We start from the raw sequence: 24,921 nt of genomic DNA, 5'->3' as shown, positions 1-24,921 counted from the left end.
TGGCCGAGGGTGGAATCGAACTCGGGTCTCCTAGCTGTGAGGCCTTTGTACTAACCACTCAAAGTATACATTCATTCATTTTCTACTACTAATCCTCACAAGGGTTGCGGGGCTGCTGGAGCCTATCCCAGCTGTCTTCGGGCGAGAAGCACCCTGGACTGGTGGCCAGCCAATCACAGGGCACATATAGACAAACAACCATTCACACTCACATTCATACCAATGGACAATTTGGAGTGGCTAATTAACCTAGCATGTTTTTGGAATGTGGGAGGAAACCGGAGTACCCGGAGAAAACCCACGCATGCACGGGGAGAACATGCAAACTCCACACAGAGATGGTGTGGCATTGAACATGGGTCTCCTAGCTGTGAGGTCTACGCGCTAACCACTCGACTGCCGTGCAACGAAGCAATTGAGTGTCATTCATTCATTCATTTTCTATCGCTTTTCCTCACAAGGGTCGCGGGGTTGCTGGAGCCTATCCCAGCCGAGAGAGAGGCGGGATACACCCTGGACTGGTGGCCAGCCAATCACAGGGCACATATAGACAAACAACCATTCACACTCACATTCATACCTATGGACAATGTGGAGTGGCTAATTAACCTAGCATGTTTTTGGAATGTGGGAGGAAACCGGAGTACCCGGAGAAAACCCACGCATGCCGAGGGTGGAATCGAACCCTGGTCCCCAAGCTGTGAGGTCTGCGCGCTAACCACTCGACCGCCGTGCAACAAAGCAACTGAGTGTCAAATCTCTTATTAATAGTGAATTATTTCTATTCTTACAATATGCCAAGGGCTGTGAGGTCTGCGCGCTAACCACTCGCCCACCGTGCCGCCCTCAAATAATAATAATTTTTTTTTTTTTATTTTTTATTTTTTATTTTTTATTTTTTATTTTTTATTTTTTATTTTTTATTTTTTATTTTTTATTTTTTATTTTTTATTTTTTATTTTTTATTTTTTTTTAAAATATGCCTCAAAAGTTACACAAATCTCATTTTAATTGTTTGTATATATTTGTAATGAATCAATCCAAAACATCAGGTTTTTAGACTTATAATTTCTGCCCCCCCTGCCCATACGTGGTGGCCCCCCCAGCCCACAGAGGAGCCAGTGTCCGTGACCAACGCTTATTTATAACTCAGTCAGACATGTCCTCCAAAGGCTCCCTTTAGTCGTCAGCCTATCGGCCTCATTCAAACATATTGATTGATTGATTGATTGATTGAGCGTCAATCTGTTGCAATTTGTCTTTTATTTTGGTTTCTTAGCAGACAGACGTTCAAGTGGACTTTCAAACACCGGCGAGGACTTCCAAGTATGGATATTTTCAAGCAAAAAAAAGTTGAAGATTTCTATGAAATTGGCGAAGAGTTGGGAAGGTACTGTACAAAGACGTCTTCTGAATCATATCAGTTGGGGATAAAAAAAAAAAAAGTTGCTAGTTGTCTTCCCGGCGCAGATCACAGACGTGGTTGGTCGGGTTCAGACAACTTGTCTGACATGTCAGGCTTCTATTTAAATGAGTTCTATTTTTAGCGGCATGCTATCTGAGTAGTCGGGGTGTTAGCTTACACGACCTCTAGTTGACCCCTAAGAACTGAACACATGTACGGTACATTGAACAACGATAGAACAAACTCTATATTTATAGGTTATCACATGGTTTGTCTGGTATCAGGCCCGGTATCATGCCCCCAAGTGTCAGTATCGGCCCGAGACCTATAATTAGACCTATAATTATCACATACTATTTAATCATGAGCTTATTAATACGTACTATTTAATCAAAAGACTATTTTGTTTCCAGAAAATGTTCAATTTATTACATGTTATATCTAAACAGTGTAAACACAATAATTGCAAAAATATTTCAACAATAATATTTTATCAACAGTCTTATCTTATCAATGTCAATTATCAATTAAAGTTCCATTAATCAAGTTTGGGTTTTTTGGTGACTGGAGAAGTACTAGGAATATTTATAGTGTGTGTTCACGTTGTCAGTATGTGATAAATATATTTATAAAAAATAAAAAATAAAAAATAAAAAATAAAAAATAAAAAATAAAAAATAAAAAATAAAAAATAAAAAATAAAAAATAAAAAATAAAAAAAATTATAAAAATATATTTATAAAAATATATTTATTTTTATAAAAAAATATATTTATAAAAATATATTTATAAAAATATATTTATAAATAAATATATTTATCACATACTACAGTATTAATTGGCCCTGTACCCTAGAAAAAAAGGGTAAATATATAATATATTCATTCATTCATTTTCTACTACTACTACTAATATATAGATAAATATATTTATCACATACTACAGTATTAATTGGCCCTGTACCCTAGAAAATAGAGTAAATATATAATATTATCAACAGTCTTATCTTATCAATGTCTGACAATTAAAGTTCCATAAATCAAGTTCGGGTTTTTTGGTGACTGGAGAAGCACTAGGAATATTTATAGTGTGTGTTCACTGTCACAATCTGCATCGCCTCCTGTGTGACAGTTTTTGTGTTTCACGTTGTTTGCCTTAGTTCCGGTTTCCATGCTCTTATTTTGTAGTTTTTCCTGTGTTGGTCTGTGCTGTGTTTCGTCACTTTTACACCCTCTTCTACGGGCACCTGTTTCCAATTTGATTCTTGTATTTAGTTCAGATAGGTGCGTCTAGTTTTGGTTGGTGCGTTCTGTTACGGTGGTTCGACATGCGGGTGTTGCGATGCGACCCCAGGATGCAGAGATGAAGCGAATGGTGCAGGAAAAAGCTTAGCTTGAAGCGCCGAGGAAAAAGCTTAGCTTGAAGCGCCGAAGAACTGGAGTCTGAGGCGGAGTGTCGAATTTGGGAGAAAACTTTATTTTTCTTGCCAACATTAACTTGCACTCTCTTGCTACGTAACGTCATCAAAAAAAAAAAAAAAAAAACATGAAAGCCACAACCGGAAGCGGAAACCCCCCCGTCCCTCGCGCTTACCCCTCCGGGTGGCAACACCTTCCCTATCGATAGTTCCGGCGTGAATTATGTCCCGGTAACCTACCACTACAAGCTTTTATTTTTGAAATACGGCGAATGCCGCACTGGCATACGACACGTAGCAAAGGACAAACAATGCACCAACCAAAACTAGACGCACCTGGCTGAACTAAATACAAGAATCAAATTGGAAACAGGTGCGCGTAGAAGAGCGTGTAAAAGTGACGAAACACAGGACAGACCGACACGGGAAAAACTACAAAATAAGAGCATGAAAACCGGAACTAAGGCAAACAACGTGAAACACAAAAACTGTCACACAGGAGGCGATGCAGATTGTGACAGTGAACACACAGTCATACTGTATTATGTGATAAATATATTTATCTATATATTTATTATTATATATTATATATAATTATATATATTATTATATTATTATTACATTATTATTATTGTTATTATTTATTATTACTTATCTTCTTTTGTGTCTGTTATGGGAGCCAGGCAACGACATTTCGTTGGCATATTCACTACTGTGTTTTTGTGCAATGACAATAAAGGAAGTCTATCTATCTATCTATCTATCTATCTATCTATCTATCTATCTATCTATCTATCTATCTATCTATCTATCTATCTATCTATCTATCTATCTATCTATCTACCTACCTACCTACCTACCTACCTACCTACCTACCTACCTACCTACCTACCTACCTACCTACCTACCTACCTACCTACCTACCTACCTACCTACCTACCTACCTACCTACCTACCTACCTACCTACCTACCTACCTACCTACCTACCTACCTACCTACCTACCTACCTACCTACCTACCTACCTACCTACCTACCTACCTACCTACCTACCTACCTACCTACCTACCTACCTACCTACCTACCTACCTACCTACCTACCTACCTACCTACCTACCTACCTACCTACCTACCTACCTACCTACCTACCTACCTACCTACCTACCTACCTACCTACCTACCTACCTACCTACCTACCTACCTACCTACCTACCTACCTACCTACCTACCTACCTACCTATCTATCTATCTATCTATCTATCTATCTATCTATCTATCTATCTATCTATCTATCTATCTATCTATCTATCTATCTATCTATCTATCTATCTATCTATCTATCTATCTATCTATCTATGTAGTAGTAGTAGTAAAAAATGAATGAATGAATATATTTCTATTTACCCTATTTTCTAGGGTACAGGGCCAATTAATACTGTAGTATGTGATAAATATATATATCATATATAACTTCTTAGCACACATATCTACATGTGTTGCTAAAAGCGACCTTTAATTTTTTAGTATGGCCCTGAGTGGAAATATACTAGGAGTTCGAATATACTGTACTGCTGTACTGTACAAGTTGAGGTGTATTATTTGTGTACTTGTTGTGTTTTATAGCGGCCAGTTTGCTATTGTCAAGCAATGCAGAGAGAAAAGCACGGGACGGGAGTTTGCGGCCAAGTTCATCAAGAAGCGCCAGAGCATCGCCAGCTCTCGCGGCGTTCGACTGGAGGAGATCGAACGGGAGGTGCAGATCCTGCAGCAGATTCGGCATCCCAACATCGTCACCCTGCACGATGTCTACGAGAACCGCACCGATGTGGTTCTCATCCTGGAGCTGTGAGTGTCATATTCGCTATCAGCAACTATCATTAGCAATATGTGCTAATTGTTTGTGTTCCAGGGTCTCTGGGGGGGAGCTTTTTGACTTCTTGGCCCAGAAAGAGTCTCTTAGCGAGGAGGAAGCGACGCAGTTCATCAAACAAATCCTGGAGGGGGTCAACTACCTGCACTCTCGGAAAATAGCCCACTTTGATTTGAAGGTTGGTACGACTGCATGAAAAATCTTTCAAATTCTGACAGGTGTGGTTTAGGGTTGGCCACAATAAAAGGCTACACTAAAATGTACAGTAATCGGGGAAGCGGTCTGAAAGCCTGGTGGTCTGTATCCGGTCTTAGCACCAGATCCGCGCACCCAAAACGTCGCAATCTTTAAAATGAAAAACAGGTGCGGTTTAGGGTTGGCTACAATAAAAGGCTACACTAAAATGTACAGTAATCGGGGAAGTGGTCTGAAAGCCTGTCTGTATCCGGTCTTAGCACCAGAAACGTCGCAATCTTTAAAATGTCATCAGTGAAATTCAGGGTCGCGGCGGGTGCTGGAGCCTATCCCAGCCGTCTTCCGGCGAGAGGCGGGGTACACCCCTGGACCGGTGGCCAGCCAATCACAGGGCACATATAGACAAACAACCATTCACACTCACATTCATACCTTCATCAACTCGACACGGTGGAATTGAAGTTGGGTCTCCTACCTGCGAGGCCAGCGTGCCAACCACTCAGTCCACCGTGCAGCCTATAAGCGGCACAGAAAATGAATAAATGAATAATAACAACACGAGTTACTGTTGTTGTCACTTCCTGTCCACGGAGAGAACATGCAAACTTAACACACAGATGGCCGAGGGTGGAATTGAACTTGGGTCTCCAACCACTCAGTCCACCGTGCAGCCTATAAGCGGTACAGAAAATGAATAAATGAATAATAATAACAGGAGTTACTGTTGTCGTAGCCATAGTCCACAACAAGCTAAAACTCAACTCTGAACTCCGGATGTCACTTCCTGTCCACGGCGAGAACATGCAAACTCCACAAACAGATGGCCGAGGGTGGAATTGAACTCGGGTCTCCTACCTGCGAGGCCAGTGTGCCAACCACTCAGTCCACCGTGCAGCCTATAAGCGAGAACATGCAAACTCCACACACAAATGGCCGAGGGTGGAATTGAACTCGGGTCTCCTACCTGCGAGGCCAGCGTGCCAACCACTCAGTCCACCGTGCAGCCTATAAGCGAGAACATGCAAACTCCACACACAAATGGCCGAGGGTGGAATTGAACTTGGGTCTCCAACCACTCAGTCCACCGCGCAGCCTATCAGCGGTACAGAAAATGATTAAATGAATAATAATAACACGAGTTACACGTAGCCATAGTCCACAACAAGCTAAAACTCAACTCTGAACTCCGGATGTCACTTCCTGTGTACGGGGAGAACATGCAAACTCCACACACGGAATTGAACTTGGGTCTCCTACCTGCGAGGCCAGCGTGCCAACCACTCAATCCACCGTGCAGCCTATAAGCGAGAACATGCAAACTCCACACACAGATGGCCGAGGGTGGAATTGAACTTGGGTCTCCTACCTGTGAGGCCAGCGTGCCAACCACTCAGTCCACCGCGCAGCCTATAAGCGGTACAGAAAATGAAAAAATGAATAATAACAACACGAGTTACTGTTGTTGTCACTTCCTGTCCACGGGGAGAACATGCAAACTTAACACACAGATGGCCGAGGGTGGAATTGAACTTGGGTCTCCAACCAGCGGTACAGAAAATGAATAAATGAATAATAATAACACGAGTTCCTGTTGTCGTAGCCATAGTCCACAACAAGCTAAAACTCAACTCTGAACTCCGGATGTCACTTCCTGTCCACGGGGAGAACATGCAAACTCCACACACAAATGGCCGAGGGTGGAATTGAACTTGGGTCTCCAACCACTCAGTCCACCGTGCAGCCTATAAGCGGTACAGAAAATGAATAAATGAATAATAATAACACGAGTTCCTGTTGTTGTAGCCATAGTCCACAACAAGCTAAAACTCAACTCTGAACTCCGGATGTCACTTCCTGTCCACCATTGATTCTGCTCCCCCATCTTAAATGGCTTATTTTCTATGATTAAATCTACTATATACGGTATTTGATATATACTGCTTTCTGACCCATCTTTATATTTTTCTTGAGTCATCTAGAATTACCCGATCCCCTTGAATGTATCTTGAATATGTCATTTGTTTTTCCTACAGCCTGAAAACATAATGCTGCTGGATAAGAACGTACCACTGCCCAGGATCAAACTCATTGACTTCGGTCTCGCCCACAAAATTGAAGCTGGAGTCGAGTTTAAAAACATCTTCGGAACGCCCGAGTTTGTTGGTAAAACCGTTTCTTTCGTAACTTTGCTTCGCTTCGTTTAACCGTTGTTTTCCTTTTTCCAAGCACCTGAGATTGTCAACTATGAACCGTTGGGTTTGGAAGCAGACATGTGGAGCATCGGGGTCATCACCTACATCTTGTAAGAGAACGCCCGAACCAGGGTTGCACAGGGTCAGGCAAAATCATGTGACACATTTGTAGGTTCAATAAAAGGCAAATAAAGTAAAGTCCAGAAAATACGGTAAATCAGTTCTGGCAGTTTGAGGTCGGACGCTTGATTCTGGTTTCAATGCAGATCCAGTAGCTCCGAAGTTGGTAACCCATAACAAGATGGGTGTTTGGAGCTTTTACGGCAGGGGTCTCAAACATGCGGCCTTGTGCTGTCAGTTGTGCTGTCATTTTTGGGTACATGATACCATACGGCATCCATATCAAACTCGCGTGGGACGCATTGACATAAAAATTTTAAAAAAATCAAGGCGGGGGCGTCAAACTAGCATCCTGTGGGCCGCATTTGGCTCGCGGGCCGCAAGTTTGAGACCCACGGTTTAGAGCTAAAGTGAAATCAGCTCCAGCCTGTCGATTTCGGCTCGGGTAGGAGCGCGATGCATTGTGGGTTATCATGTAGTACGCTGTAGTGCAGGGGTCTCAAACACGCGGCCCGCGGGCCAAATGTGGCCCGCAGGGCACTAGTTTGAGGCTAGTTTGATACAGATGCTGTATGGTATCATGTACCCAGAAAAAATTAAATTATTATAAATATTAAATTATTATTATTATATTATTATAAATTATTATAAATTAAAAATTTAAAAAAATCAAGGCGGGGGCCTCAAACTAGCATCCTGTGGGCCGCATTTGGCTCGCGGGCCGCAAGTTTGAGACCCACGGTTTAGAGCTAAAGTGAAATCAGCTCCAGCCTGTCGATTTCGCAATGCATCGTGGGTTATCATGTAGTACGCTGTCGTGCAGGGGTCTCAAACACGCGGCCCGCGGGCCAAATGTGGCCCGCAGGACACTAGTTTAAGGCCCCCGCCTTGACATGAAAGTTTAATGTTTGATATGGATGCTGTATGGTATCATGTACCCAGAAAAAATTATTTTACGTTTGATTCATGTTCATGTTAAAGGTTAAATAACTGTTAATAGTTATCCTCCCTACCTGTGTGGAAGTGGTAAGATTTTGGCGATTTAAGTTGAAAGGAAATAACTCGGAGGCTACCGTTTAGGTGGCTAGCGGTCTAGTTTGCGGGTTAGCATGTGTCTCAAGACGCTGCAGTTGCGCAATATGTTGTAAATAAAAAGAGTATAAATGTGACTATAGTCGTGTTTTGTCATGTCTACAGGGTTCTAATAATGCTTTGTTCATTTTAATATGAAAAAAATCATTTGTCTACCCACCAACTATATGTGGTTTCTTAAGTTTTTATTATTATTATTATATTTATTTATTACTGATTGATTGATTTTCTTTATTCTTGATTTGTTTATTTATTTTTCATCTTATTTTGTGCAGAAAAATTAAAAAATAAGATATTTGCGAACAGTGGAATGTTTTATCAGAGCTTTTATTGTAGAAAATCGGAACCAAAGCACTGAAAAAGTTTGTATATTTTTCTGTTTTTAATAAATGCGTTTTTTTTTTTTTTTTTTTTTTTGAAAACCTGATGCAGCCTTGCCCAGACCCTATCTCCAGTGGCCCCCAGGTAAATTTAATTGAAAAATTGAAAAAGAAACCAAAAACAATGGCATTATAAAATAAAAACACTTTTTTTTGTTTTACTTTATTTGCCTTTTATTTAACCTAGAAATGTGTCACATCATTTTTGCCCGACCCTGTATAAAATCTACATAACTGGGGGCCACTTTAATATTCACATTATATATTAAACATACTAAAACCACTCCAGCATATATGATAAGATAATATGCAATTATTATCTTTGAGCACTTTGAACCCCCCCTGCCATAAAAACCTTTTCATTCCAGATTAAGCGGTGCGTCTCCTTTTCTTGGCGAGACCAAACAGGACACACTCAAGAACATTTCTGCCATAAATTACGAGTTTGATGAGGAGTTCTTCTGCAACACCGGTGACCTGGCCAAACATTTCATCAGTCAGTTGCTGGAGCGAGATAAAAAGTACGAGTTTGGTTCGTGACGTTCTTAAGACTCGTGTCCGATAATCCAATGTGATGTTTGGACTCTTTTCATTGCAGGAAAAGACTCACCATTCGAGATGCTCTTCATCACCCGTGGATCAAGGTAATGTCAGGTTCTCCACGTTGCAACATGTGTAGGATACGGACTAGGTTTTAGACTCCGAAAACAGTGGAACTCATTTATGATAAGTGATAAGTGAATATTTATAAAAATTAATATTTTTTATAACCTTCGAAAAACTTTTTTAAACATTATCAGAGCCCTCTAAACGTATATACAGTAAACCTCGGATATATCGGATTCAATTGTTCCCACTGGTTTTGTCCGATATAAGCGAAATCCGTTATATGCGTATAGCGGAAAATGTCCGTTTTACGCATATATGGGATTTATATCCGGTATATGCGTAAATGGGATTTTCATTCATTCATTTTCTACCGCTTTTCCTCACGAGGGTCGCGGGGGGTGCTGGAGCCTATCCCAGCTGTCTTCGGGCGTAAGGCGGGGTACACCCTGGACTGGTCGCCAGCCAATCACAGGGCACATATAGACAAACAACCATTCACACTCACATTCATACCTATGGACAATTTGGAGTCGCCAATTAACCTAGCATGTTTTTGGAATGTGGGAGGAAACCGGAGTACCCGGATAAATAAATGGGATTTTATCCGTTATAAAAAGGCACTTCCTTGACTATGTTTCCAATGTACCTGGACGCGCAGGCAACGCTGCAAACGCTGCAAATGACGTCGTATAGCGGCCTGTCACGATTCGGCGAATCGGAGCGCCACGATGCGGCCATCCGATATATGCCAGGGAAATTTCATGGAAATGCATTGGAACGGGACTGGAGATTTTGTCCGAAATAGGCGAAATCCGTTATAAAAAAATCCGATATATGCAATGAATTTTTATTGGAAATGTAAAAGATCGGTATCACGTGATGTTGGTGTTTACGTTTTACTGGGCATGCCCCATTGACTATTCTGGTTGATTATAGCGCCGCATGTAGACCAGAGATTGGAATATTCCTTTCCATGGATACTATTGTTTTCGGAAAAGTCTTTCGGAAAAACTGATGTAAACGTGGTTAGTGATGTTGGGGGGAGTTGAGTTTTAGCCTGACGTGGGTTTTTTTCGGTGATCAAGTCTGGTGCTTGTGTGTCTCACGGACCTTCAAAGTAACATGCTATGCTTCAAAATTTCTGTCTCCAGTACGGGCATGACAGAAAAAAACTATAAACTATAAATAATAAAAATAGAGAACATCTCTCATTTTATAAACAAAGTTTGAGCACCGATTGAAAAAATGTATTGTTTGAACCCTGCAGTCCAACGAGCACAAGGAGGAAAGTAAAGGTCAAGAGCTTCCCAAACGAGAGAGGCGCCAGCTGAAGACCAAGCGCTTGCGGGAGTACACGATCAAGTCCCACTCCAGCATGCCGCCTAACAACACCTACGTCAACTTTGAGCGCTTTGCCCAAGTGGTGGAGGACATCGATCAAATGGAACGCTCTTTTATCAGCTTGGCCGCATCCCACGATTCCCTGCAGGGAGACATTGATGCCACGGTCTCCGTATACAACGAAAAAGAGGCTCGGTACAAGGAGGAGAGTGAGGGAGTGCGCCACGAGCTGTCACAAATCCGCTACGAGTTCCGTAAGGTGGAGTCCCTGAAGAGGAGTCTCCAGGACGACATGCAGGCTTTCAGCGCCAACCTCAGCGCCATCAGGAGTCGCTACCAGGAACGGCAGAACCACTTGGATGCTCTCCACGTGGAGCTCAGCAATGAGTTGAAATGGGTGCAGGAGGTGATGGGTTCATCTCCCACGGATGGAGGAGGTGGCGGCGGGTTCCCCAATGGCGGCTTTAGCACCGTTTTCAATAATGAAGTCAATGAAGCCCTGAAAGAGTTGCTGAACCATTCCTGTGGAGGAGAGCTGCTGTCTGGGATCAACCTAGACTTGACTGAGGCCGGACAGCAAAGATAGAGGTTAGGTCTTTAGCCGTCTTTAACCGGTCTTTAAATGCTCTCATTGGCTGTGTTCGAAACCGCGTACTTACTACTAGATACTTCCATACTTCCCATACTATCCATACCCAATCCATCAGGCAGTATGCAAAGCGTTTACACCACAGCAGGGGTCTCAAACTCAATTTACTTGGGGGCCACTGGAGCTCGGGTCTGGGTGAGACTGGGCCGCATCAGGTTTTCAAAAAAAAAAAAAAAAACAAAAAAAACGCATTTATTAAAAATAGAAAAATTAAAAAACTGCTTTGGTTCCAATTTTCTACAAGAAAAGCTCTGATAAAACATTCCACTGTTCTCAAATATCTTTTTATTTTTCTACACAAAATAAGATGAAAAATAAATAAACAAATCAAGAATAAACAAAATCAATCAGTAATAAATAAATATAATAATAATAATAAAACAGCAAAAAATTAAAAATTAAGAAACCGCATATAGTTGGTGGTTAGACCAATTATTTTTTTCATATTAAAATGAACAAAGCATTATTAGAGCCCTGTAGACATGACAAAACACGACTATAGTCACATTTATACTCTTTTTATTTACAACATATTGCGCAACTGCAGGGTCTTGAGACACATGCTAACTCGCAAACTAGACCGCTAGCGACCTAAACGGTAGCCTCCAAGTTATTTCCTTTCAACTTAAATAGCCAAAAACTTACCACTTCCACACGGATAGGGAGGATAACTATTAAGTTATTTAACCTTTAACATGAACATTAATCAAACGTAAAATTTTTTTCTGGGTACATGATACCATACAGCATCCGTATCAAACTAGCCTCAAACTAGTGCCCTGCGGGCCACATTTGGCCCGCGGGCCGCGTGTTTGAGACCCCTGCACTACAGCGTACTACATGATAACCCACAATGCATCGCGCTCCTACCCGAGCCGAAATCGACAGGCTGGAGCTGATTTCACTTTAGCTCTAAACCGTGGGTCTCAAACTTGCGGCCCGCGAGCAAAATGCAGCCCACAGGATGCTAGTTTGAGGCCCCCGCCTTGATTTTTTTTTATTTTTATGTCAATGCGTCCCACGCGAGTTTGATATGGATGCCGTATGGTATCATGTACCCAGAAATGACAGCACAACTGACGCCGTAATGATACATGCATTCAGGAACTTCTTGCATACTGCCAGTGTAGGCACACTGCATACTCAAAGAGTTAGTATGAGTAGTAGGTAAGTATGTGGTTTCGAACACAGCCATTGTGTCCTTTCCAGAGGGTGTTTCCTCGGTCGGGGTTAGTTTTCGGTGAGGACTTTGAATGTATGTTCTTCATGGAAGAACCATACCACTGAATCGGTGCCATTTGCTTGTTGTAACTATCTCAAAATAAACTATTACTGCTGTTGGACGTTTCTGTGGGTTTGAGTTGTTCACACAAGACGTGGACAAAGTTTTTTTTTCGGGGACATAATGTACATTTTACTATCGACATCAACGAGGTTAAAGTAGTGTCTGCACTTCCATATGGCAAACGCTGTTTGGAATTGCCCTGAACACCCGCCCATTTAAGTTCTCTGATTGGCTGAAAACGCAATCTTACTAAACCTTAGCCAATCCTCATTGCGTATGTGCGCCTAACACCCGCCCATTTAAGTCCTCTGATTGGCTTTAGACGCAATCTTACTAAACTTTAGCCAATCCTCATTGCTTATGTGCGCCTAACACCCGCCCATTTCAATTCTCTGATTGGCTTAAAACGCAATCTTACTTTAAACCTGAGCCAATCCTCATTCGTAATGTGCTCTAAACACCCGCCCACTTAGCTTTTCTGATTGGCTGAAAACGCAAGTTTACTAAACCTTAGCCAATCCTCATTGCTTATGTGCTCTAAACACCCGCCCACTTAAGTTCTGTGATTGGCTGAAGACGCAATTTTACTAAACCCAATAGCCAATCCCCATTGCCAAGGTTATGAAGTCGGTGATATATTTTTAGGCGACTTCAACAACGTGCACTAACGGGGTGTCGAAAATGGTCACGGCATTATGCTGACAGTAAAATTAATTAGATTACCCTTTACTTAAAAAAGTAACAATGTTATTAAATGCCGTTACCGACATGCTAACCACTAAGCAATCATACGGCTCTTCAAATTCAAAAGTCATCGTCACTTTTTTCCAGTAGAGGGTGTTTGATGCCTCCCCTGGAAGCGCGTGGCATCCTGGCTTCCGCGCCCTTTAAAAAGCCCTCCATTTCCGTGTTGTCATCTTCTTCATCTTCGTCGTCGTCTCTATCGCTGTCTTCTGACTGAAAGAACAAGTAGAGGTAGAGATACATAAAGTATTATGTATTTATTCATAATGTACTGTATTGACCCCAATAAAAATGTATTGTTTATTTGTCAAGAGAAAAAAAAGACGTACAAACGACTAGGGTTGCGCATTGAGAATCGATGGGAACCGGGACTAACATTACTATTCTCCCGGAATCGTTCATTACTATTCTCCCGGAATCGTTCATTTATTAAAAATTCAATTCCTATGTTCTGTGATCAACCAGCCCGCCCAGCGGAAAAAAATGGCGGCATAACACCAACAAAACAGGAAGCCAAGATGCGACAGGAAGTGTTTCTGTTCATCCATTTCAACTATGGACAAGTTTTACCTGAACGTCTACAAGAAAATGAACGATCGGTGCAGCGCCATCATATCAGCACCACTAAGAGTTGACACCGTTGGACTTCTTCCAAGCTGTCAGGTAAGTAAAACAACAAATTACGTCGATTTTATGCCGACATTAAAGCGGCAAACTTATTAATATGATACGGACACGGTGGCCAACTCAACTATCCAGCTTATGTAAGACTGTATGTAAGACTGTATACTTTTTCATAGACAAACGACCTGATCTTACCGCTCGCTTTAGCCATAACCCGCATTAAGTGCTACGACATGTTAGCAATAACATGGTTATTAGTAACATGGTTAAGTTAGTCTTTGGGCTGACTTTCGTGGCGCACCTCAGTGGTAATTGCATCCAGCGCACCACTGTGCGCAGTCAATTTTGGTAGCCGACATGGGCGTGGCGGCGCACCAAGGGAAGTGTCCACGTTTTCAGTGCAGTGAATATTTTGTCACAAAGGTGCGCTGAAAGTTTGCCAGCTCCGACCTGGTCTCTTCTTTGTGCAGGCGGAGAGCGCACCCTGCGCAGTGGTAAAAAAACCGGGAAAATACCATCCAAGGTTCTCCTATCCGGCGACGACCAAGCACAAGCAGGATGCCTGGATTAGCCTGCTGCTGTGTTTAAGGTGACTAGAAGGAACAGAGGTGGTCTTGCATGGTGACGCGCATTGTGGCCTCTGATGCGCAGTCCAGTGGGCCCTGTGCATTTATAGGCCTTCATTTGATTGGTTAAGATTACACTCGGCTGTGTTAAAGCCCTCACACGCCTTCTCTCCTCCCTCTTTGCCACTTGCACCGGTGGGAGGGATGGGTGCGCGGGTGCGCCGTGTTGCGCCAGATTGCGCAGCTCACAAAGTAGTTAGCGCGCAGGCCACACAGCTAGTGGTTCAATTGAATGTGAGTTTACCTCATCAGAGTCGCCGGCCAGCATGGTCCCGATTGCTGTTCCTTAATTAAAAGAAGGCAAAAACACAATCACGTTATGTACTGTATGCGATGGTTTGTGCATTTTTATGACCGTCACATCAGTCAAAAATGCGTCATGAATAGATAAAAAAACATTTAAAATCACATTGACTGGTATTTACGCTGGAGCTATCATCTGAGTGAGTGTCATGGCTGACAAAGTCAGAGGGAGATGGCAATGTTTACACCAACAAGGAGACAAACTAAAATTACAGAAGCTGGATACAAAGGTAATGGTTAAGAATAAAAACGTTGTTGTTGAATAAATATCCGAATTTTTTATTATAATATTACAACTTTTTCCCACCCAATTTTCCAAAAATGGCTTTTAGTTTGGTTTGTTTCTCATATTTAAAAAAAAATCATTGAAGAGTTAAAACTTTTCCTCTTGATATGAGAAGTTTATTCTCGTAAAATGGCCTTTTTTTTTCTTGTTTGATTCCGACTTTTTTATTTTTACATTTTGAATTAATGCTCGTAAAATAACAGCTGTTTTTAACATTTCTGCTGTTTTTTATTTTTATTTTTTTATTTTTTTTTTATTTATTTTAACTGTTTTCTTTTTTTGAATAATATAAGTTTATTTTTGATTTAATTTCAATTTATTATTATTTTTGTCATATTTTTCCATAACCTATTTTTCCAAAAAATTATTTAGTTTCTCATAGTATTACAATAAAAAAATAATATTGTATTTTCTTTTATATATCTATTATAATATATAATAATAATCATTATTCCAGCAAAATTACAACTTTTTCCATTTAATATTTCTTTCAAAATTACTGCAAAATTTTACAGATTTTTTTGTTGTTTTTTTTTCCTATTATATTATATTTTTAGAATGAAAAAATAAATAAATAGGCCTCTCTGTGGACACCCCCGTCAGTGGCTGACACAGCAGCTATGAGACAACTCTACTGTACTGCCCTACTGTACTTTACAATGTAAACAAATCATAAATAGGAGGTTCAAGGCTTTTCTCCAAACTACAAACCGTGTTCCTTTACCTCCGATCATCTCATTAAGAGGGAGATTCATCAGCTGATCAGCCGTTTTACACCCTTCCATCTTTCCATCTTGGCTTTCGTCCTCGCCATTGTCGTCCTCGTTAACTGCAATACACATACAGCAGGTACGGTATGTACGGTATGTACTGCAATTGTTTTTAAAGCGGCAATACAATTCATGTATGACTGAATATAATAATAATAATAATAATGAAGTGTGCTTTTACGAATAAGTTGCGTTCTTCTCACATGGACTCATGCAATCACCGTCCTTCTTCAGTTGCTGCATCATCCTTTTTCGAGCGTTTTCCTCCTACAAAAACCATAACCAAAAATCATAACCGGGTTATGAAAGCAGGTATTGTGCGGATATTCAAACAAGTGGCCTTGAAATTATTCCACTAGTCTCGCCGTCCTCTTTATCTGTATCTATCGCTCGTTTCTATCTGTTTATTTGTTACATTTGTTCACTTCCTGCTTTCCTAATATAGTTCAAGGATGTTAACAATGTGTAGTACAAGTTGTCGTCCCAATAAGTTTCACGTACCTCAAACATTTTTTCTTGCTTGAGATGTTTTTCCCGCTGAGACTCGAGGAAATAATAATTGGCAAAGTTCTCCACCTGGACCTTATATTGCTCCTCCAGCTGCTCCTCGATCTTCTCATATTCGTCCATGAACAACGGCCTAACGGGTTGAAAACAAAAGACATCCATTCATTTTCTACTACGGGGGGCAAGATCAGCAATACTGACCCCGTAGTTACCTTTTTTTGATCGATGGGACAAGACTGAATAAAGGTTGTAAACCGACCTCACACTTTGCAGTGTCTGGAGTCTCCTCTGATTCATCTCTAACTGCCAGTTCTTCTTTTCTTTCTTGGCATCCAGGCTGCTAACATCCGAGACAACATTCCTCAGCATGGCTTTGGTCTTCTCCACGCTTTCCTTGATGTAGAACATTGACATTGAGTAGAAGTATTGAGTATGAACTCAATGCACTTCAGTGCAAAGTATCCATCCATCCAGTTTATTCTATACTTTATCTTCACTAGGGTGGCGGGGGTATGCTGGAGCCTATCCCAGCCGTCTTCGGGCAAGAGGCGAGGAACACCCTGGACTGGTGGCCAGCCAATCACAGGGCACATATAGACAAACAACCATTCACACTCACATTCATACCTATGGACAATTTGGAGTCGCTAATTAACCTAGCATGTTTTTTTGGAATGTGGGAGGAAACCGGAGTACCCGGAGGAAACCGGGTATAAACATGCAAACTCCACACAGAGATGCCCGAGCGGGGAATCAAACCCGGGTCTCCTAGCTATGTGGCCTACCCACTAACCACGTTACACCATGTGATTTAGTATGATTCCTTATTTATAAATAGAATATTTTCATAGTTAAACCTAAACATTATTAGAGACCTGAAGGCATGAAATAACACCCCTATAGTCACATTGACGCTACAAATTTTAATTTGTAATTTATTTATTTTTGAATTATTTTTATTAATTTTTTTTGCTATTTTTTCACATTTTTGCCATTATTCGCATAATATTTTGACTTTAACTTTAACATTGTAACTTAATCCGCAACCTATTTTTTTTTTACTCTATTCGTTCTTTTGTCTGTTTCTCATAATTTTATGACTTTTTTTTTTAAATAATATATTTTTTCTTGAATATTTCAAGCCTATATTGATAAAATGTCATAAATTTTCCTCATAATATGAAGAGTTTACTCTTCTATTGCCCGTTTTTTGTTCGAGTACAATTTTTTTCTCTTAGTATTTTCAGTGTATTCTTGGAAAATTACTGTTTTTTTTCCCTTTTTTTGCTGTTTTTTTTCTTGTGAAAAATGTGTAGAATGTGCCATAGACCAAAAAAAAAAAACAATTGTACACTGCATTAAGACCCGGCAAAAAACAACTGCTGGCTGAAAATAGTCCCCGGGGCCGCATTTTGGACACCCCTGGACTTAAAAGGGTAAAAATAATAAAAAAAAAAATACAAACCAAAACTTCCTTGATGGCATGTCTGAGGGCCTTTTCAGTCTCGGTGATCTCAAGAGGTCTTGCAATGGCGGCAGTTCTTAATTTCTTCATAAAAAAACACAAAACACACGTTTAAAAAAAAAAAAAAACTGGACTGTGAGTCGGGTGACGTTTGAATGTTTCCTCTCACCCTCAGGTCCACTTCCTTTCCTAGTAAATCATACAGCGACGCTCCCTTGGAAGTGGCCTCTGATGCCAGCTGCCGTGCTGCTTTCAGGTCGGAAATCTGGAAGGAAGACACCGGAATGTTTGGAGCGCCTCGCTGAACACGGACGATCCTCGCTTATTTGTGAGTCGACAGATTTTTATGACGTTTTTGTTTTATTTTTGAAGCGTTTATTGGGGAAAAACTTCAAATGCCTACCTCACTCACGGTGCAACCAAAAAACCGGGCCACTGTGATATTTTTTTTTTAAACGCATGTACATATGCTAAAATGTTAGAACATTTTCTTGTAATATTATGACTTTATTCCCATAATAATAAATCATATTCTAACTTAATATAATGACTTAAAAAAAATACTGTTTTATTTCCCTCATAATAGTACAAGTTTATTCTTTTTCTCATTATAATACAACTTTTTTGTCATAATAGCTTGACTTTATTCTCAAAACATTTTTTTTAAATTATTTTCAAAATATTTACTTTCTCGTAATAATATGACTTTATTCCCACAATACAGTATTTTGACTTCATTTTTTAATAACTCTTACCCCTACTAAATTTTGTTCTCATTAGAGTACAATTTTTAATCATAATAGCTTGACTTTATTCTAAAAACATTTTTGCTGTTTTTTAAAATTATTTTCAAAATATTTACTTTCTCGTAATAATATGACTTTATTCCCACAATACAGTATTTTGACTTTTTTTTTAACTTTTACCCCAACTAAATTTTCAATGACAATTTTGTTCTCATTAGAGTACAATTTTTTGTCATAATAGCTTGACTTTATTCTCAAAACATTGTTGCTGTTTTTTTTTATTATTTTCAAAATATTTACTTTCTTGAAATAATGACTTTATTTATTATTTTTTTTTACTTTTACCCCAACTAAATTTTCAATTACAATTTTGTTAGATTTATTAGAATTAGAGTACAATTTTTTTTTCTATTATTTCGACTTTATTGTAAAAATTACTGGATTTCCCATTTTTACTGTTGTTGTTTTTTGTTACAGGGGCCCTATTGTGCTCATTTTCAGCCATTTGTATTGAATTGTGGACTCCTATAGAGCAGCTACACACAATAACCCGCACAGAGAACTTCCTAGATCTTCCAGAATCTGCACCTATTTCCAGCTGTATTTTCAAAACGGTCTGTTTTAATTTATTCCACCCAACGCCCCGCCTCTGGGCACGTCCACTCCACTGTGATTGGTCCCACTCATCTTGAACAGCTTGTACCCGGGCACGCCCATATAGAATACGACATTCTAACAACATTTAAAGGTAAGAAAAGTGGAAAAAAAGCAGAATAATCTACTTGCAAAATAACAACTTGCAAGGCACGCTGGGAAGTTACCATGCATGCGTTGCGGGATACTGCAATATTTCCGTACAAACGACAATTGTTCTCACTCGAGAGCCCAGGTCAAACTTGAACGTGTTGTTATCCTCGTCCACTCTGTCCCCCAGCGCCATCTGCTTGGTCTTCATGGCGTTGTAGAGCACCGACGTAATCTTTAGCATCTCTTTGACGGCATAGCCATCGGCCTGGTAAAGACGCTTGGTGTTCATCCTGATGTGAGCTTTCGTCGCCTGGAATGGAACGGGAAAAACGCGCATGAATAGCCGTTCTCCCACAGACGTTTATTCAGCTTGCTTTCACGTGTGGGATGTTACCATGAACTGGGCTACGGTCTTGATGAGGAATATTCTATCCGACTCCGTGTTCATGTCGGTTGGAATTTCCATCTGAGGATCGTAGCTGCAAAGAGTAAGCGGAAATTATTTCATACAATCTTGAATTTCAGGATTTTATTTAGGTCAATATACTCGAAGCTATCTAAAAAACATCTTGCGTTATAGGTGACAAGGCAACATCTGAGAGGTTAGCACGCAGGCCTCACAGCTAGGAGACCCGAGTTTGATTCCCCACTCGAGCATCTCTGTGTGGAGTTTGCATCTTTTCAACCTTCTAAACTATTACTTTAAACATTATTAGAGCCCTCTTGACATAAAATAACACCCCTATAGTCACCTTTACGCTTATATTACCCAATATAGTAGACATAGTAAGACAAAATATGACTATAAATAAGACTTCATGTCAGGCTGCAATGCACAGACCTCACAGCTACGAGACCCGGGTTCAATTCCACCCTCGGCCATCTTTGTGTGGAGTTTGCGTGTTCTCCCCGTGCATGCGTGGGTTTTCTCCGGGTACTCCAGCGACTCCAAATTGTCAATTTTTCTTTCAATAAAATACAGTTTTAAAAAGGGCATATTTTGGACATAGTTGCAAATTAATCAGGATTAATTCATTTGAGAAGTGATTAATCGCACAATACACCATTTTCAAAATATTAACTTCATACAAAGTGGAAAGCAGTGAAGCCTGCGCGCTAACCATACTTCCACCATGTAGGCTTCACAGATAAGAGACTCGGGTTCGATTCCCCACTTGGGATGTGTGGAGTTTGCATGTTCTCCCCGTGCATGTGTGGGTTTTCTCCGGGTACTCCGGTTTCCTCCCACATTCCAAAAACATGCTAGGTTAATTAGCGACTCCAAATTGTCCATAGGTATGAATGTGAGTGTGAATGGTTGTTTGTCTATATGTGCCCTGGGATTGGCTGGCCACCAGTCCAGGGTGGACCCCGCCTCTCGCCCCAAGACAGCTGGGGTTTGTTTGGTTTGGCCAGTGGCTGTTTTTCTGCTGCTGTATTTATTTATGTATAAATATACATAAATATATACATGTAGTTATACATATATATGTAGTTATCATTAAAGAAAATACTTTTTATTTGCATATTGGTCCTGCTAGCCGCATCCTGGGGTCGACAAGCGCAACCCTGACATGTGTAACTTGTAATATATATGTATAGTAGCATATATATATATATGTATAGTAGGAAATACAAAATATGAGTTGTTCATGTTCTGGTAGTATTTGGGTTGAAATAAGCTATGCTATGAAAATAAATGTTCCAAAAGTAATTATTGGACATTTTCTATGCTTGAAGTTGTTTTGCGCATACCATTGAGTTAGCCATATCAGGATCTCTGCCACCAGTGTAAAGTTTGGCGTTCTGAAGTTTTCCACCGATATCAAGCGAGGAAATCCCAAAGCTCTCATCATCTCCGTGAAATCTGTCAAAGAGCAATTTTCCACAATTAGTACACAAAACATATTTAGGTTATATTTATGTATATTTATATCTTATACTCACTTTGCAAATCTCTGAAAGACATTGTGAGGTGTAAGTATGGTGTACATTCAAACACAAGCATGCCTGTCTTGTTCAGGTGTGTTTTAGTTGTGTGATGCGTTCAGGCTTTCATCTTCGTGATGCGTTGCCGTTGTTTGGTCGTTGGCGTCACGTCTTGACAACACGAGTGTATAATCACATACATTACATACATGTATAACACGCTTTGATGCTGCTTTTAGTCTGCATTTTAACGACAATATTACTTTTGATTGTAGCATCCCGACGTCATTTGCATTGTAAATAAAACAAAACGTTCGAATCAATACTGAATTGGATGTATTACCAAAGACGTTACAGTTCGCATAAGGAGAAAACACGTGTTACTTCCGTAGTACATGTTGACATGATTTAGCTATAAATTGTATAGTTGACCATTCAATTGTATAATTGACCGTTTTTAAAGCTTTCCAAAAACAAAAATATATGTGTCATAAATACGTTATTTGACGTATTACACTGGAAATTATAAATAAACAGGACAGTGGCCAAGATGCCAATCGGTAATAGTCAAACCATATAACGCTTTAATGTCTTTGTTATTACCAAAGACGTTGCAGCTCGCGTAAGGAGAAAAGACGTGTCACTTCCGTAGTACATGTTGACATGGTTTAGCTATAAATTATATAATTGACCATTCAAAAAAACTTTTATCGTTTTTAAAGCTTTCCAAAAACAAATATATGTGTCATAAATACGTTGTTTGACGTATTACACTGGAAATTATAAATAAACAGGACAGTGGCCAAGATGCCAATCGGTAATAGTCTAACCATATAACGCTTTAATGTCTTTGTTATTGCCAAAGACGTTACAGCTCGCGTAAGGAGAAACACGTAATACTTCCGTAGTACATGTTGACATGATTTAGCTATAAATTGTACTAATTGTCCATTAAAAAAAAACTTTTATCGTTTTTAAAGCTTTCCAAAAACAAAACATGTGTCATAAATACGTTGTTAGACGTATAACACCGGAAGTTATAAATAAACAGCACAGTGGCCAAGATGCCAATTGTGAACAAACCATATAACGTTTTAGTGTCTTTGTTATTAACAAAGACGTTACAGTTCGGGCAGGAGGAAACACGTTGTACTTCCGTAGTACATGTTGACATGATGTAGCTATAAATTGTAGTAATTGACCATTCAAAAAAGACATTATCGTTTTTAAAGCTTTCCAAAAACAAAACATGTGTCATAAATACGTTGTTAGACGTATAACACCGGAAGTTATAAATAAACAGTACAGTGGCGAAGATGCTAATCCATATAGCGCTTTAATGTCTTTGTTATGACGTCGATGTTGGCCGAGTGTTTCCGAGCGGGGCGACACACCGGAAGCTCTGACGATCAGGCAGATCAGGTGAATATATTTTTATTCATTCAAGTTAAAAAAAAAACAACGGGTATGAATATGATATGGAAGGGTTGCCAGGTATAGTAAAGAGTGTAATAACAACTTTATTTCGCACATAAGTCATTTTTTTTAGCGGGTGGGCGGATCCATTCAAATATTTATAGTATCAGTCAATATTATAGTGATGATATCGATATTTTTTTTTCGTTCTTTTTCTGTTTATTTTATTCTGTTTTTATATTTCTGGTAATATTATTACTTGTTCTATTTTGTTGTATAATTATTAATTAAAGCCAAACTCATTATCAGCAATGTATCGACACTTTTGGTTGCAGTATTGCCCACCCCGATCTCGAGTTATTTGTCGCAAACTGGCGCCCTCTTGTGGTGGGGACGTGTATTGCGTTTCTTAGTGCTTTTTATACTGTTATGTAGTTGTGTACGTTTTCTTCATTTAGCTTTATTTACGACTAGAGTATAGAGTTTGGCAGAATGTAGATGATAGAATGTAGATGATAGAATTACAGTATTTATATAATACAATTACGCGTCACACCTCAAATTTGCAGCTTCCTTCTATCACGTTTTAAATAAAAAATACAATTAATAAGTCATGTGGTTTCATATTTGAATCCGGCATATTATTTGTCAACAAAGTTTATATGTTGCAAGCATGAAAATGGCAAAATGACATAAAATAAGGCATTCAGAAGACGCATTCAAAGACGTGATGATACGTAGGATTCCACACCGGTCACAAGGTGTCAGTAATGTTACTGTTTTATTTGGAGAGACACACAAGCACCAGATTCCGTGACTGGAAAATGTCTTACTTCGTCTTCATATTTCTACTACTGGGCTGCATGGATGTCGAGTGGTTAGTGTGCAGGGCTCACAGCTAGGAGACCCGAGTTCAATTCCACACACATTCCAAAAACATGCTAGGTTAATTGGTGACTCCTATTATGTCCACTTTTTTGGATAATTTGTAGTGTCAATGTGACTATAGGGGTGTTATTTCATGCCTCCAGGTCTCTAATAATGTTTAGGTTTAACTATGAAAATATTCTATTCATAAATAAGGAATCATACTAACTCGCAATGGTGGAACGTGGTTAGCGCACAGGCCACACAGCTAGGAGACCCAGGTTTGATTCCCCACTCGGGCATCTCTGTGTGGAGTTTGCATGTTTTCAACCTTCTAAACTATTACTTTAAACATGATTAGAGCCCTCTTGACATAAAATAACACCCCTATAGTCACCTTTACGCTTATATTACCCAATATAGTAGACATAGTAAGACAAAATATGACTATAAATAAGACGGGCTGCAATGCACAGACCTCACAGCTACGAGACCCGGGTTCAATTCCACCCTCGGCCATCTTTGTGTGGAGTTTGCATGTTCTCCCTGTGCATGCGTGGGTTTTCTCCGGGTACTCCGGCGACTCCAAATTGATTTTTTCTTTCAATAAAATACAGTTTTTAAAAGGGCATATTTTGGACATAGTTGCAAATGGTGATTAATCAGGATTAATTCATTTGAGAAGTGATTAATCGCACGATACACCATTTTCAAAATATTAACTTCATACAAAGTGGAAAGCAGTGAAGGCTGCGCGCTAACCATACGTACTTCCACCATGTAGGCTTCACAGATAAGAGACTCGGGTTCGATTCCCCACTTGGGATGTGTGGAGTTTGCATGTTCTCCCCGTGCATGCGTGGGTTTTCTCCGGGTACTCCGGTTTCCTCCCACATTCCAAAAACATGCTAGGTTAATTAGCGACTCCAAATTGTCCATAGGTATGAATGTGAGTGTGAATGGTTGTTTGTCTATATGTGCCCTGTGATTGGATAATTTGTAGTGTCAATGTGACTATAGGGGTGTTATTTCATGCCTCCAGGTCTCTAATAATGTTTAGGTTTAACTATGAAAATATTCTATTCATAAATAAGGAATCATACTAACTCGCAATGGTGGAACGTGGTTAGCGCGCAGGCCACACAGCTAGGAGACCCAGGTCTGATTCCCCACTCGGGTATCTCTGTGTGGAGTTTGCATGTTTTCAACCTTCTAAACTATTACTTTAAACATTATTAGAGCCCTCTTGACATAAAATAACACCCCTATAGTCACCTTTACGCTTATATTACCCAATATAGTAGACATAGTAAGACAAAATATGACTATAAATAAGA

General features: G+C 39.9%; 2 protein-coding genes across 4 annotated transcripts; one reads left to right on the top strand and one right to left on the bottom strand.

The window, feature by feature from the left end:
- The first annotated feature begins 1,260 nt into the window (after positions 1-1,260).
- Positions 1,261-21,749, top strand: dapk2a (death-associated protein kinase 2a). 2 transcript variants are annotated; one of them, XM_058078370.1, is made up of 10 exons: positions 1,261-1,390; positions 4,445-4,666; positions 4,731-4,869; positions 6,920-7,049; positions 7,113-7,188; positions 9,039-9,191; positions 9,269-9,343; positions 10,570-11,026; positions 11,686-11,688; positions 19,374-21,749. In XM_058078370.1, exons 1-10 carry the CDS (start codon positions 1,329-1,331, stop codon positions 19,416-19,418), a joined length of 1,362 nt encoding a protein of 453 aa, XP_057934353.1. In that variant the 5' UTR covers positions 1,261-1,328; the 3' UTR covers positions 19,419-21,749. The 2 variants fall into 2 exon arrangements, with proteins under 2 accessions (XP_057934353.1, XP_057934352.1); XM_058078369.1 differs by lacking the exons at positions 11,686-11,688; positions 19,374-21,749 and having other exon boundaries at positions 9,269-9,314; positions 10,547-11,206.
- LOC131132598 (clusterin-associated protein 1-like) lies at positions 11,877-21,824 on the bottom strand. 2 transcript variants are annotated; one of them, XM_058078373.1, is made up of 13 exons: positions 21,565-21,824; positions 21,320-21,472; positions 21,128-21,239; positions 19,767-19,851; positions 19,503-19,682; positions 18,049-18,144; positions 17,880-17,963; positions 16,674-16,807; positions 16,409-16,547; positions 16,111-16,174; positions 15,862-15,966; positions 14,793-14,833; positions 11,877-13,511 (listed from the first exon to the last, which is right to left on the bottom strand). In XM_058078373.1, the coding sequence occupies exons 2-13, from the start codon at positions 21,378-21,380 to the stop codon at positions 13,359-13,361; spliced, it is 1,254 nt and encodes a 417-aa protein (XP_057934356.1). In that variant the 5' UTR covers positions 21,381-21,472; positions 21,565-21,824; the 3' UTR covers positions 11,877-13,358. The 2 variants fall into 2 exon arrangements, with proteins under 2 accessions (XP_057934356.1, XP_057934354.1); XM_058078371.1 differs by having other exon boundaries at positions 21,320-21,824.
- Between the last annotated feature and the right edge of the window lie 3,097 nt (positions 21,825-24,921).

The sequence above is a fragment of the Doryrhamphus excisus genome, chromosome 7, assembly GCF_030265055.1.
Source record: "Doryrhamphus excisus isolate RoL2022-K1 chromosome 7, RoL_Dexc_1.0, whole genome shotgun sequence".
Lineage (NCBI taxonomy): Eukaryota > Metazoa > Chordata > Actinopteri > Syngnathiformes > Syngnathidae > Doryrhamphus > Doryrhamphus excisus.
Note: the sequence above shows the minus strand (reverse complement) of the source record. Positions and strands in the feature narration are given on the sequence as shown.

Bases quoted from the DNA above. Each gene is read 5' to 3' on its own strand.
- dapk2a (XM_058078369.1), top strand. From the start codon at position 1,329: ATGGATATTTTCAAGCAAAAAAAAGTTGAAGATTTCTATGAAATTGGC. The intron at 4,870-6,919 runs GTTGGTACGACT...TTTTTCCTACAG, and splicing joins TAGCCCACTTTGATTTGAAG to CCTGAAAACATAATGCTGCT. The intron at 9,192-9,268 runs GTACGAGTTTGG...TTTTCATTGCAG, and splicing joins TTGCTGGAGCGAGATAAAAA to GAAAAGACTCACCATTCGAG.
- LOC131132598 (XM_058078371.1), bottom strand. From the start codon at position 21,380: ATGCTTGTGTTTGAATGTACACCATACTTACACCTCACAATGTCTTTC. The intron at 16,175-16,408 runs GTACGTGAAACT...TGGTTTTTGTAG, and splicing joins AGCAAGAAAAAATGTTTGAG to GAGGAAAACGCTCGAAAAAG. The intron at 15,967-16,110 runs GTGAGAAGAACG...TGTGTATTGCAG, and splicing joins CGGTGATTGCATGAGTCCAT to TTAACGAGGACGACAATGGC.